Source organism: Nematolebias whitei, chromosome 8 (assembly GCF_014905685.2).
Source record: "Nematolebias whitei isolate Nwh7 chromosome 8, NemWhi1, whole genome shotgun sequence".
Classification (NCBI taxonomy): domain Eukaryota; kingdom Metazoa; phylum Chordata; class Actinopteri; order Cyprinodontiformes; family Rivulidae; genus Nematolebias; species Nematolebias whitei.
Window position 1 is genome coordinate 14,077,027 of NC_056505.1, and position 14,264 is coordinate 14,091,290.

General features: G+C 38.6%; 2 protein-coding genes across 2 annotated transcripts; one reads left to right on the plus strand and one right to left on the minus strand.

Moving 5' to 3' along the window:
- Positions 1-4,631, minus strand: znf366 (zinc finger protein 366). Its single transcript, XM_037680051.1, has 6 exons — positions 4,576-4,631; positions 1,352-2,365; positions 1,101-1,268; positions 719-869; positions 272-463; positions 1-15 (listed from the first exon to the last, which is right to left on the minus strand). Exons 2-6 carry the CDS (start codon positions 2,356-2,358, stop codon positions 1-3), a joined length of 1,533 nt encoding a protein of 510 aa, XP_037535979.1. The 5' UTR covers positions 2,359-2,365; positions 4,576-4,631.
- A 5,628-nt stretch (positions 4,632-10,259) lies between these two features.
- LOC119413280 (isotocin-neurophysin IT 1-like) lies at positions 10,260-12,930 on the plus strand. The gene is made up of 4 exons (XM_037680319.1): positions 10,260-10,306; positions 10,404-10,525; positions 10,866-11,070; positions 12,788-12,930. Exons 2-4 carry the CDS (start codon positions 10,406-10,408, stop codon positions 12,928-12,930), a joined length of 468 nt encoding a protein of 155 aa, XP_037536247.1. The 5' UTR covers positions 10,260-10,306; positions 10,404-10,405.
- Positions 12,931-14,264: the final 1,334 nt, after the last annotated feature.

Genomic DNA, 14,264 nt, shown 5'->3' on the forward strand with positions numbered 1-14,264 from the left:
TTAGGGGATGAGTTCCTGAACAAAAATGGCGATGACATGCGAGAGAAAAACCACAGTTCTGGTTAAATTGCAGTGTTTGTCGTATTGATTTGACCTTGTTGCAAGTATTTTATCTCTAGAATAAAAACTGTGTGCTTTCTTTTTTTCTATTATACATGTTCAAGGATAAATCAGACAGAATATGTTAAACTATGATTTTAGTCAGTGACAGAAGAGCAACCAAACCTCAACGTGCACCTTGAACTGGTTTGGCTGGTTAGGTTGGACTCACCTTGCATTTGTAAGGTTTGATGTCTGAGTGGACAATCATGTGAGCCTTGAGAGTCTGTTTCTGGACAAAGCTCTTGAAGCACATGTGGCACTGGTAGGCCCGTATGTTGGTGTGGATGAGGACGTGGCGCTTCATGTTGGCCAACAGTGTGAACTCACGACCACAGATGCGACACTTGTGCTCCTTTACACCCTGAAGAACGATCGGATGAGCAGCAAGATAACGATCAGCGACTTTACTACAGTTTGTCAAAACTATTAAGAATATGACACAACCTTAACATTGTCGATGAAGTTTTCAAGGCTTAAAAATGACGCAAGAATGTTTATTTAATGAAAATGGTACAACTGGGTGGAACAAACACTGAAGATAACATAATGACAGAGTCACCCCACTTTTTGTACAAAACAATGACACTTTTGTTTCCAGCTGTTGTGTTGAACCTACTTTATGTGTGAGCGTGTGCTGTTTCAGGTGGTGTGACTGGATGAACTCCATCCCACACTCGCTGCAGATGAACGGCCTGATGTCTTTGTGTTTCATCATGTGGTTCTGAAGTTGACTCGGATACTGGAAAGTCTTCTGACACTCTGTGCACCTGCAGAAACGGAAGACAGTTCATGTGCAACCATACGCAGAAACAAAATGTTCAGCTGTAACTGTCCTGCATATACAGTACCTTTGAGCATCACAATAAGAAAACAAAACATTGACAAGATATGTGATATGTGATACGATATATATTTCAAGAACAGACAATACCGCGTGATACAATGTGATACAACTTATTGCAATACAATGTACTTTTGGAAAGTGCAGTTTTGCTCACCTGTACAACGTTGGACCACGATGAACAGTCAGGTGCCTCTTCAGCTGGGCCAGCGTGGGGAAGTCCAGACCACACTCCACACACACATTCTCCTGCCCTTTTTCATGCTTCAGCTCATGGGCACGAAGCTCGCTGGGGTAAGCAAAGCCTCGCCCACAAACACTGCAACTGCAAGAGCAGAAGATAAAGTTATTAAGTGGTAGAAGTTGAAATAAAAGTGTTAAAAACTGATTTGATGAAATAATAATAACCTGTATGGTTTCACGTCACTGTGCTGCATCATGTGTCTCTTCAGGTGGCTGGTCTGGGTAAAGGCCTTGTGACACACCTGGCACTTGTGGGGCCTCATGCCCTTGTGTGTGAGCAGGTGTGTGTGCAGGTGGCTCAGCTGCTTGAACAGCTTCCCACAGAGGTGACACCCATGTGGTTTGATGCCGTTGTGGCCCAGGATGTGTGTGACCAGGTTATACTTAGAGGTGTAGGACTTCTCACACATCCGGCACTTCCATCGCTTCTGGTCCCCGCCGACGTCCACGTAGTAGCTGTCGTCCACGTGAATGTTGAGGCCGAGCTTCTCTGGGTTGGTCGTCACGCTTTGAGCAGCTACGTCAGGGGTGGGCTGCCTCGAGCGGCAGTCCTCTCTGGGGTAAAAAGCACCAGGCGGGAGGTGCATGACAGGCCCAGGCATAAAGAAAGGATAGGGGAAAGGACTGTGGGGGAAAGGTGGGAAGTAGGGTGGGTGGAGAAGGAAAGGGGAGGGGGACCAAAGAGAAGAAGGACTTGGGGGCTCCTGCTTCACCTGCAGGGGTAGATTCAAAGCTGGTGACCTGTGACGAAGCTGAAGCCTGTTGAGCTCGATCATCCCAGGGATTGGTTTAGAAGACAGGGAGGAAACGTTGCGAGGGTGGAGGGAGACGGGAGCGAGATCCGATGTCTTCTTGCTGCTGTCTTCATCTGCCTCTTCGTCGTCTCCGTCAGATGATTCCCCTCCATAGAGGTCTGATCTGAGAGGAGCTCTTTTTCGTTTTTGGGCTCTGTCCGTCTGAGTGAGGCCAGGCATGGGAGCGAATGCAGGGTGACTGAAAGCACTGTAGGCGTCTGTGGAGGGCGACATGGTGGTGTAACTGGGTGGGGAGAATCTTGGTGGTTTAATAAAAAGAGGGGCTGGGCCAAGGTAGAAACTGTGCTGGGGTGTTTGTCTCAGCCCGACTCCGAGGGGACTTCCACCTGGTGAGAAGTTCAGGGAGTCTTTTTCCATCTTCTTTCTGCAGAAAACAGAAGGAGAAGTACTTGATTTTAATTTCTAGACAAAAGATGTATACATTTATTTTCAATGACTTGACATTTTGACCTTTGAATCTTTTTTTTTACTTCTTATTGAGTACAACTTCTGAAAATAACTGCAGACATGCTGTTTTACGATTTGTATCATGTATTTTTGGTTTTATTTGCTCAGTGTTGTTGATGTTTAGATCCAGTTCTTGTATGTTAGCACTCAAGAGTCGGAAATAAGTCCCAGCTATAGCAACACCAAATTGTAGTTGAATTTATTAGAGCCATTTTTGTTGAGTCAAAAAGTCAGTTGTAGCCGAACATCCATGTTACTTTTTGAGAGTTCCTTTTCAGTTCATGCAGTGATTTAAAAAAATTATTTTGCTAACACGCAAGCTCCATTTAATGCTAAATTTTCCAACAAATATTTTATACAATTAAAACACTCAGAGTATGTGTTGTGAATGACTGTCAGCTACATCTACACCTGATTTTTGTATATGTGTGTAAAATGGACCGATTTTGTGCATGTTTTTATTATGGTCAATTTGCTGTGGTGGCCATCTTGAATTGGGATGCGTCAAATGTTAATCAGTTATAGAATAATTGAATTAGATTTCATTAAAATCTGTCTAACACACACAGGTAATTACATTATCACCTACCTCTTGCCTTTCTGCAGTTGTTAATAACCAAAGCCCCAGGTTTTTGATTACATGTACACTTGGACTTTGAAACGGTCGACTTCAGCTCATCCTCTGACCATGTGTTTGGCTTTCTGTTGACGATGAGGAGCAGTTTTTCAAAGGAGAAATGCAAGTGAACACAGCGTGGTGTCGACACCCACACCTTTCAGTATTTAACCTGAAACTTTTCACTTCTTCCTTTCTCACAGATCTCCTCCTTGTCTGAAATCAGGAAGTTCTCTGTGAAATGTTTACCTCTACCTTCTGCAACCTTTTCGCTTCTCCATCTCTTTTTATCTCTGCTCTGTTCATCTTTTGTTTTTTTGCACTAATGGAAGAACTTCCTTTATTTTTCTTCTTCCTGGACAGTTCTACGTGATGTTTAAATCAGAATTTCTGCAAGCAGTTCAGTCAAATAACTAATATCACAAAACAGCGAGGAATGAAAACGATGCCTGCACAACATACTTTAAGTTTGTAGATGATGAGAAGGTTGATCATAGATGAAAATATGGTTTTTCTCAAAGGGGAACTGTCTCACTTCTGCGTGACATTCACAATAGTGATTAAAAATGTTGTTGAGAACATCATCGTTCTATTCCTGGAAATAATTCACAGCTTATGGGTGAGAACCTGCAAAACATTATTCCAGTCTACCATCACATGACTATAAGTTCATCTGTATCATTGGTAAAAGTTAATATGCATGTTGCCTTTTACATTTGCAACCTTTACGCTGCAAGGTGTATGTAGAGGGGTAAAACAAATAGATTAAATTAAATATTTTCATGTTTTTAGGGTATATTCTTGTAATATTTTATACATCTCTGTCAAAAACAATCAAAATATGAGAATAAATACAAAATATGTTCCTGAATCTAAATACTTGTAGTGGTTTGGATTGTTTTTATTAATATTATTAGTGTGTTCAATTTGCAGTTAATCTAAAGACTTTTTATTGGGTTTGCTTTGGTATAAAAGCTCAGAAAGATGTTAGATTAATAACTGACAACATTGGGGTAAAGTTTTATCATAATTAAATAGTCTGTTTCAGAGCTTTAAGTCTGTATCGAGACTTGTACACCTGCCTAAGATCAAATATTACACTTAAAGGTGATGAGCAATCATCTTTTTTGCAGAGCATCATAATAATTTATCTTTAAATTTGAGTGAATAAATAAACTATGTTAAGGCAAAGAGGAATTTAATGTAAATGTGTAAGAGGTGATATGATCCATATGCAGAACTCAAGCATGCAAAATGTCAATAAGTCTCTTTCCAGGACTTTTAAATAAAGCAAGATGAAGTTTTCATGTTTCTTTTACATGTGGACACTCTCCTGCTCCTCATCGTCATCACTTCTCCTGCTGAAGCTGCTCTGTGCAGAGACCCCCTGCCTGTTGCCTCACCGTGCATTCCAAACAATCCATTAAAAGTGAAGCCCCTCCTCACGTGCCAGTCTGTGCCATGCAAGCGCGTGTCCTGTCAGGCTGCAGAGGAGCCTGTGTGGAACTTACCAGCTGAGTGCTTCTCTGTGATGCTTTGGCTGAAGTGCTGCTGCTGCTGCTGCTGCTGCTGTACCTGAACCTGAGTTCTCTTCCTCTTGCTGGGTCTGCAACTGTCCTGACAATGAGACGCCTGTCCACGGATAGCATTTGAAGTGACTTAAGAAAGAGAACAGGAACAATCACTTTGTTCTCATTTTTCAGATGAGTACCTTCGGAGAGAAGGAAGGAAGGGAGGGGAGAGGAAGTCAACAAGCCTAGTGCTTTCCTGCAGAAAAATAAGGAAACACTCGATAGACATCTCCATTTCTCTATGAAATAGGGATTTGCAAAGGTTTTTGAGGAACACAAAGAGGAGAGTTGATGTTTTTTTAAATGCTATTTTAATTGTTGAGGGCTGAGGTCACATGACATGATCACTATTCTTTATTCTATTTACATATTTATGTACTATGATTTTTTTAATAGATATAAAACTTTAAGGCTATATTGCATTAAAACAATTTGTTCCAACTGATAAAGGTAATACTCTGATTTCAGGTACACAATGATACTTAAACATCATTAAAAAACCAACACAAACACCAACTATAAAACAAAATAATTTGATATTTTCAGCAGTGTGATGCAACATAAGAAAGTACAAAACAATATGTTACAATATAATACAACATAATACAATACAATATGACAAACTGTAGCATAACATAATGCAATGCTTTTCAACAAAATATGATATAATACAATATATAAAAATACAGTGTAATGTCAAACTGGTTGAAAACCACAAAGTCCATGCTCAATAATCCAGGTATACAATCCAACATTTTTCAGTCATGTCGTCTGGACAGATGACATGACTGAAAAATGTTGGACAATGTAATGTAATTTATTAAAATATGATGCAGTTCAATAAAAACATATCCAAGTATATATATTAAGTCAGAAAACTGACGTTTATTTACATTTATGTGTGGGACTTACAGTATAATTTGTACAGCAGAAGGTGTGTGTGTGTGGGGGGGGGAGGGGGGGGCACTTTTGCACCTTATCCATTAGTACCAGTAATTGGAACCTGTTACTATTTTCAGGACCCTTGGCTCTGTGGTTCTAACCCAAACGAGTAGGTACTAAACCGTGACGTCAGAACACTGTTGTTCGCTGATTGGTCGGGGGCGAAGTCGGGGGTGGAGTCACTGGATCCTTCAGAAACTTTTCAAAACAATGATCCGCCATTTGCAATTTCTCGGACTGGAGCAGCGGCTTTTGTGGCTCCAGCTTGATCTGGTTCTGATATATGGCATAGAGATTAAGTACTTATTAATACATCCTCAGAATCCTGTTCTGTCTGACCATTTTTTAATAACCTTTGAGTTTACATTAACTGACTAAACAGCCACTGAGAGTAAATTTCATTACAGTAGGTGTTTATCAGAGATGCTGTGACTAAATTGAAAAAATCTCTTGCATTGTTATTTTCCTCTGTCATGCAGAGTAATTCAATAGAGAACAGTGACTTAGAAGATGATGTTGATAATTTCACAATTTTAACGCAAAATTCACTTGATAAAATTGCTGCGTGGAAAAAGAAAGTGTGCATAAAGAGAAAGCTGGATCATTGGTTCAATTCTGAGTTACATACTTTAAAACAGGCATCAAGAAAGTTGGAATGAAAATGGCGCTCTACTAATGTTGAATAATTGTATTTAACTTGGAGTGATAGCCTGCTAACATATAAGAAAACTCTCCTTAAAGCTAGAACTGTATATTATTCATCTTTAATAGATGAGAATAAAAATAACCTCAGGTACTACCCAGATATACATACTTGTAGTACTGAACTAAACAGGTTTAGTACTATAGCTAGACTAATGAAAAATCCTGTCTCTGTTGAGCCATGTAACCATACAGCTACAAGCAGTGATGACTTCATGAGCTTCTTTATAAATAAAATTATTTCAATTAGAGAAAAAAATTCACACCATCCTTCCTACTATTGCCTTTGATTCCCTGTCAGATGAGGCAGCTTTAGAAATGTCACTAGAACCTGATTTATGCTTGGACTGTTTTTCCTGTTGAGCTCTTTGAATTATCAAAAATCACAACTTCATCCAAACCATCAACATATCTACTAGATCCCATCCCAACCAGACTGTTTAAGAGGTATTTCCCCTAACTGATATCCTCACTTTGGATCTGCTTAATTTGTCTCTAATGAATAGTTATGTACCACAGCGTTTTAAGGTTGATGTAATTAAACCTTTACTTAAGAAACCTGATCTTAATTCCAGAATATTGGCCCAATTATAGACCTATATCTAATCTAACATTCATTAAAAAAAAATATTGAGAAAATAGCTGCAAATCACTTGAGTGAACATACGAACAAAAATAATCTGAGGAGCTTCAGTCAGGATTTTGAGCTCATCATAGCACTGAAACAGCACTGGTGAAAGTTACTAATGATATTCTCATGGCCTCATACAATGCACAGGTGTCTACGCTGGTCCTGGTAGACCTCAGTGCTGCATTTGATACGGCTGATGACAATCTTCTACTACAGAGGCTTGAATACGATATTGGGATTACAGGAAAGGCTCTAAAATAGTTTAAATCATATTTATTTGATAGATTCCCATTTGTAAAGGTAAATAATGAATCTTCTTTATACACCAAAGTCAGTCAAGTAGTTCCTCAGGGTTCAGTGCTTGGACCAATACTCTTTACTTTCTATATGCTTCCAGTAGGTAAAGTTATTAAACAGCATGGGATACATTTATCTGGGTGTCCAAAAAATGTTCTAGTCTGTAGTTATAATATACCTTGATGAGCAATCTACAAATAGATAATTAAAACTATTACATATACAAATATACTTTGTACATCATTGCACAGTTACCATTTTTAATAACTATACAAAATGTATGTGTAACAATTAAAAAAGGAAAGCAACGTTGCATGACGCCTACTACAGAAGAACAAGTCAGTCAGCCTCAAAACTCAACTCCATGAGGCATATTGTTTTTGCTCAGTGATCCCTCACAGTGTAGCTGGAAATAAAATACTCATAATTTTTTTTCTACCACTAGCAGAAGCATGACCAATGAAAGCATCAAAACAGTGAGGACAATAATGGATTAAATGCGTCAGCACAACCACCAGGAGGTAAAAATGGCCAAGAGTCCAGTTTCCACCTCATTGTTCTGATTGTGACATATACATCTAAAAAAACTTATGTCTTTACTTTTGATACAAAAAAGTTAGTGGAACATATTTAAAGTCTTACCTGAAATGAGGAGGTGAGTAATTGAGCTCATATCATTGCTGAGGTGAAGCTGACGTTTGTGGCCTGTGGTTGATCATTAGTTGTGTTAATTACCTCATAAAAGCAATTAACCTCAGACCTGGACAATGTGTGTGTCAATTTGTGACTTCTTTTTACTTGCACGTTCTTGCAATCTGCTCAAGGTTTTGCATCTTTGCACCTTACTCAGTTTATATCTCTGCTGCAATAAAAATAGAAAAACTGACACTAACCACATATCAGAACATGTTTCTACCTCATGTACCACCTACACATGTACTAATCAACACATGTCTCTAGTCTTGTTTCTTAATTACTTGTTTAGATTAGGTTAGATGTCTTTTTGTATTTATTATAGGTCTGTTTGTATTTTTTGTACTGTTGCGTATCTGTACTGTGTGTTGTTTTGTTTTGCACTTTATGTTCTGTGTTGCACAGTTATCCTGGAGAAACGCTGTTTCGTTTCAATTTCAATTCACATCAGTTTCAATTCAGTTTATTTATATAGTACTATGTCACAAAAGAAGTCGTCTCAGTACATTCATTCATTATATATATATATATATATATATATATATATATATATATATATATATGTATATATATATGTATATATTTATATATATATTTATATATATATATGAATAAGTTAACATTATTTATCTGAGGAGCAGACTGCTTTGAATTTAATTCCATCACAGAACTCTCATCTTGAGCAAGCATGAAGGCAACAGTGGAAAGGAAAAACTCCCTCATGAGGAAGAAACCTTTAGCAGAACCAGACTCAGGACAAGCAGCCATCTGCTTTGACCAGCTGGGTTAGATAGGAACAGATACACAATGGCAGGTCAAGAATCACTTTAAGATAGAAATAATATCAAATGACAACTATTCAATTTTAGCAAATCATTTAAGGAAATGAGGTCTATTTGTCCTCCAGTAGTCGTCTATAGGAGCATAACAAGCCAAAACTAACTATAGGATTTATCAAAAAGGAAAGTCTTAAGCCCAGTCTTAAAACTGGACAATATGTCAGCCTCACAGACAGAAATTGAAATTTGGTCCCACAAGAAAGGAGCCTGATAACTGAAATCTCTTCCTCCGATTCTGGTTTTGGAAACTCTAGGAACCGCGAGTAAATGCTTCAGTATACTCCGCAGAGAGTTGAGAGTTCATACTCGAGTGTCCACCCTGGGCGGCTCAAGACCAGCTCTGCAGACAAGGGGCGTTTACCTTCAGGATCAACTGAGTTTGCGATTGGTCATTTGTTGACACGCCTACTGGACTGATTGACTAGTCGCAAAAAAAAAAAAAAAAAAACAGAGCTGGCAGTCCCATCCGCAGTGATGTTCTGTGTTTATATGTTGTTACTAAAAAGTTCTAAAAAATAAAAATAATAAACAGGGAGCACTGGCCCTGCAGCCCACACATCAGACCAGACTACCAGGAAATCTCCAGACCCTCCTGCAGCCACGATGGACCTGATTATAATTTGCTCGTGACAAATTCCTTAATTTCTCACCATTTCTGTCATGGTGTCAACGGAGAAAGAGGAAGAGATCGTTTGCCTCTTGGAACAAAAAAACAAAACAAAACAAAAGAAAAGGCCATTAAACCAGACCACGGATGAAGAAGGGGAAATTACTACATTGGTGTCACATACAAAACAGTCCGTCGCTGGGCAGTTTATTGTGCGACACCGAGTACGGTGCGCAGTCGTAAAAATTGAGGCTAAAACTTCTATATACTTTGATTTGTACTTGTACGTGGCTGAAATGACAATAAAACCTCTCTGACTCTGAATTCTTGTGCGGAATTAAGTACTTTGTTAATAGAAAGGGAAGTTTTTAGACGTGTCTTCCTTTGTTGTCATCATTTATCTACAATGTACAGATAAAAAATAAACACTGACTCTCCAAGCCATCATGCTGGATGAGGTTCAGGAACACATCTCCTCTGAGAACCTTTCAAACTCGTTTTTATTTTATTTTTTTCTACTTGCTCTTAACTTGGCAGGAAACTATATTTAAAAGCTAAACGAAATTTCCTGAAATCAATGTTTTTTAATTAAAGCAGATTGAAGTTCTGCCACCTTCATGACCATTGATAATCTGAATAATTTCATCTGCACTTGCTCTTTTTGACCTTCCTGGTTTTTCACCAACACTAATTCATGGTCACGCTCTTTTAATAATGAAGCTCAGTGTGAAAGAACCAAATTGGACAACAAGGACCTCCTGGCCCTTTGACCTGAACTTCTTAAAGTCAGCTTAGTTTCCGGAGGTGAAACGTGCTCATTAAGGCTTTTTAAGTGGCTTTTTGCTTTCTGTGTCACTCTCAAAAAGGTGTTTTGGAGGTATATAAGGCATGTTAGGAAAGGAAAAGCAGAGACCTCAGCAATCAGTCCGGAGCCTCTTAGACAAGAACATAAAGAAACAAGTGAGTAGCTTTGATCTTTGAACATGTGTGTAGCTTGGATTTTATAACAATTTAAAAGAAAACTGTTTCTGATTCGATTTTTCTTCATTCTCACCAGAAATGAGTGGAGTTTCTGTGTCCGTGTGTCTACTTTTCATCCTGTCTGTATGTTCGGCGTGTTACATCTCCAACTGTCCCATTGGTGGGAAGAGGTCCATCATGGATGCACCGCTGCGCAAGGTGAGCTGCTTTTATCAACATTAGCTCTGACTTTTAGGATGCAGAGTCCAACAAAAGCATCAGCTTGGAACCTTAAACCTTAGAAATGTGTCTCCTGCAACTTTAAAGAACTGATCTGCAATCATTATTGATTCAGATGAACAAAAACTCAAATGGGAAACAGGCAGATATCTTGTACCAACCTTAAATTGAGACACAAACAGAAAGAGCAAATAAAAAATTTAGAGTAGATGTTAATGTTAACATTGTAAAGATCATATTAACCCATAGTGAACTGCCATACATTTATTTAAATTTCAACAAAAAATAAGTCCACTCTTTTACTTTCTTACCTTCATAGTGCATGTCTTGTGGACCCGGAGATAGGGGCCGCTGCTTCGGCCCCAGTATCTGCTGCGGGGAGGGTCTCGGCTGCCTTCTGGGCTCCCCAGAATCGGCTCGCTGTGTGGAGGAGAACTACCTGCTCACCCCCTGCCAGGCAGGAGGGCGACCCTGTGGAGCTGACGGGGGCCGCTGCGCAGCTTCAGGACTCTGCTGTGATGCAGGTGAGAAAACTGGGAGTACAAGGAAATGTAACAAATCATGTATATTTGAGCAAACTTTTAAAATACTTCACATGCATGAATTGTAAACAATACAAAACCCCTCATAATTAACTTTAAATACTTTGTGATTAAGGTTATTTTCTCAGTACACGTCATTGCAACATAAATGTAAAGCAAGCTCAATATTGTCAAGTGACAGAATGGTGCTTTTTACATATTCTGTTTAGGATTTTTATATCTATGCACCAAAGATTTATTTGTTCTTGTGAGGCAGGTTTGATCCTGTCTTTAAATTATGTATCAAAACGCAATAAAACAACCCTGAAAAGCTATCAGAGAATAAAATGTGATCACACTTGTCTAAATAGGAAAGATGTTTTGCTAAAAAAAAAAAAGGAGCTAATGAAAAGTACTTTATAAAATTTGTCACTGTTAAAAAGTAACTAATGTTTAAAAAAGTATAGGCTATACTGTATATAAAATACTTGAATAAAATCATGTAATTTAAAAAAAAAGATACAGGCACAGATTTCAATCACTCAATCAATCAAACTTTATTTATACAGCCCTTTTCAGCAGCCAAAGGTGCACAAAGTGCTGCACAATACAGAAGTTAAAAAGCATCAATTAAGAAATAAAAAAACAGACAGTTAAAAATTAAAAACAAACAATTAAAACATAGCAAGATTGCCAAAGAATTACTAGGTATTAAAAGCCTGCCTGAATAAAAAGTTTTTAAAATTAGACTTAAAATGCTCCATATCAGTGATGGAGCGCAAGTCTTGAGGTAGATGGTTCCAGAGTGGGTGCAACGACAGAAAAGGCCCGGTCACCCCATCGTTTGTAGTTGGACTTTGGGACAGACAGGAGAAAAGTATTGGATCTGATTTGTCTTTTTAAAAAACCTGTGTAGAAACATTTTATTTCAGGTGCATTTTACATTATTTTCTGATAAAAGGTAAATGTTGAATTCACCAGTAGATTTCTTAGCATAGTGGAGGTATAGATGCAGGAATAACAAATACAGTTACATTAAAAACTGCTGAAAATGACCCAACATGAAGCAGGACTTCTTTCTGTGGCTTTAAAAGGCATTTTTATTCAAATCTAATTAAAATGATTCATATAGCACATTTTAAAACTGCTGCTGGCCAAAGTGCTGCACACACACAGTAAATAAATAAATAAATAAATAAATACATCACCTTTTTTTCAAAGACTTTTTGAATTCTGACTGGAGCTGAATTTTGAGTTTGCTTGGTTTTTTTTCATTTAAACTGACTAAAATACAATTTTACAAATTCTCCTTTATGGTTCCTACTTAGATGTTAATGGATCTGTGCAAGCTACAGAGTTGTTTTTTCTTTCGACTGCTCCCTTCTTCAGGGGTCACGTCAAACTAACTTGCATGAAGACTTGGCAATCGTTTTATGCTGGATGCCCTTCCTGAGGCAACCACTGAGCTACCACAGTCTTCTGTGGAGCAGGGGGCTGCTCAAAGGCCCAGAGTGGGGAAAATGAGGGTGGAGGCAGGTGTGGGTGTTTCACCTTTCCCACCCACATTTAGATGTCAGTCTGGGAGTGTTGAACCAGGCGACCTTCCGATCACAGGCTCACCTTCCATAACCTCTGTTCCTCTTCCCACCCTGTACAACCTACAGAGTAAAGCTTAAAACAACAAAACAGCTGTAAAACTTTTTTCTGTCCTGCTCCACAGAAAGCTGCACCACAGATCAGTCCTGCCTTGTCGAGGACGACACAGACAACCAAACAAGCCAGTCTGAAGGCGGCAACCCGAGCGACATCATCCTCAGGCTCCTGCACCTGGCCAGCCACACTTCTCACCGGATCCACCAATGAGCGCCTGCCTCTCTGCACGGACACAAGGGGACTTGTGTTTCCTGCTGTATAGTTCTGTTTCTAAACGTCCGTCATGACTTGTTGCTCTTTCTCTTGTGCTTCTGTCTTTGTTGAGTTACGTTTATGTGTGGAAGAAAGGGATGAAAGTGGACAGCTCATCCAGATTTCTGCATGAATAAAGTTTGGAGAGTATAAAACGTTGCTTTGTCTTTCAGAGCCAGTGACTTTTTTATTTTAATTTTGTCTCCACACACTAAAGAACGAGTCAGCATTAGTCTTATCACACCCCGTGTTCGATCATACTATCCACATAACTGGTTTTTATCTTTTCAGACCCTCACTTCAGGTTGTTTGTACTTTCTTGGTAACCAGTGACTAAATCACTGTTGCGACCTTTAGGGTGATTATCTTTTCACCTTTGGCCCGTTCTTTATCTTCATGGCTCGATTGTGTTCATTTTTAGAATTAGGGTCGAACAATTTCATTTTAAACAGAACATGGTGAAAATTTGACACAGATAGAGATTAAAAATGATTTCATGTTGTGCTGAATAAGACTTCTTGGTCAGATAGTGTTCTGTGAAACCTTCAAAGCCTTATCTTTAAAAGTGAGATCACCTGACTGATGTACCTTTGAAATCAAATTTGGACCATAGTTCAAGCTGAAGGTTTGTGCACAAGCAGCTGGTGTAAATATATAACCACTATATTAAAAAGAGAAAATTATTGCATGAATTATGAATTTAAACTTTACAGCCTAAGTGCAATGCATTTGGTGAAATTAAATATTATTTTTTAGTTTTAGGCACTTTGACTTTTTATTTTTCCTATCAATACCTTTCATTGGTTCTTCAGCCTACATTTTTTACTGATGGCATTCAACACATGGACATAAACAATTTAAATCTTCAGGGGGTTATGAGTAAAACGTGCAAACAAAGACAAGAAGAAAACATTACAAAGTGAAGACGTGGAATAACTAAAATAAAAAGGGGGTCAAAAGAGACTAATTAAAAGGAGGACCATAAGTTAATGAACATGGAAGGAAGGAAGAAGGAACATCCAGTCCTGTCAGCAGTTTCTCAAGTATGTCATCATCCATCAGTGATGAAATTCAACTTTTATGACTTTTATTCATTAAAGAACTGTGTCACCTTTCCTGCTTTCTCCATTGCAATGAGGATTATTAAACTGTACAAATTTTTTTTTTATTCTTTTTTCTCCCCCCCCCCCCCCCCCCCGGCCTTTATCTGCTGTGGTCAATCCTCTCTGTTGCAGCGTGAGATGATCTGCAGCTGCCTTAATTTGAATCACCTGTAGTTAATCATTGATCCC

Bases quoted from the DNA above. Each gene is read 5' to 3' on its own strand.
- znf366 (XM_037680051.1), bottom strand. From the start codon at position 2,358: ATGGAAAAAGACTCCCTGAACTTCTCACCAGGTGGAAGTCCCCTCGGA. The intron at 1,269-1,351 runs GTTATTATTATT...CTGCTCTTGCAG, and splicing joins AGTGACGTGAAACCATACAG to TTGCAGTGTTTGTGGGCGAG. The intron at 464-718 runs GTAGGTTCAACA...ATCGTTCTTCAG, and splicing joins AGCACACGCTCACACATAAA to GGTGTAAAGGAGCACAAGTG.
- LOC119413280 (XM_037680319.1), top strand. From the start codon at position 10,406: ATGAGTGGAGTTTCTGTGTCCGTGTGTCTACTTTTCATCCTGTCTGTA. The intron at 10,526-10,865 runs GTGAGCTGCTTT...TTACCTTCATAG, and splicing joins TGGATGCACCGCTGCGCAAG to TGCATGTCTTGTGGACCCGG. The intron at 11,071-12,787 runs GTGAGAAAACTG...CCTGCTCCACAG, and splicing joins AGGACTCTGCTGTGATGCAG to AAAGCTGCACCACAGATCAG.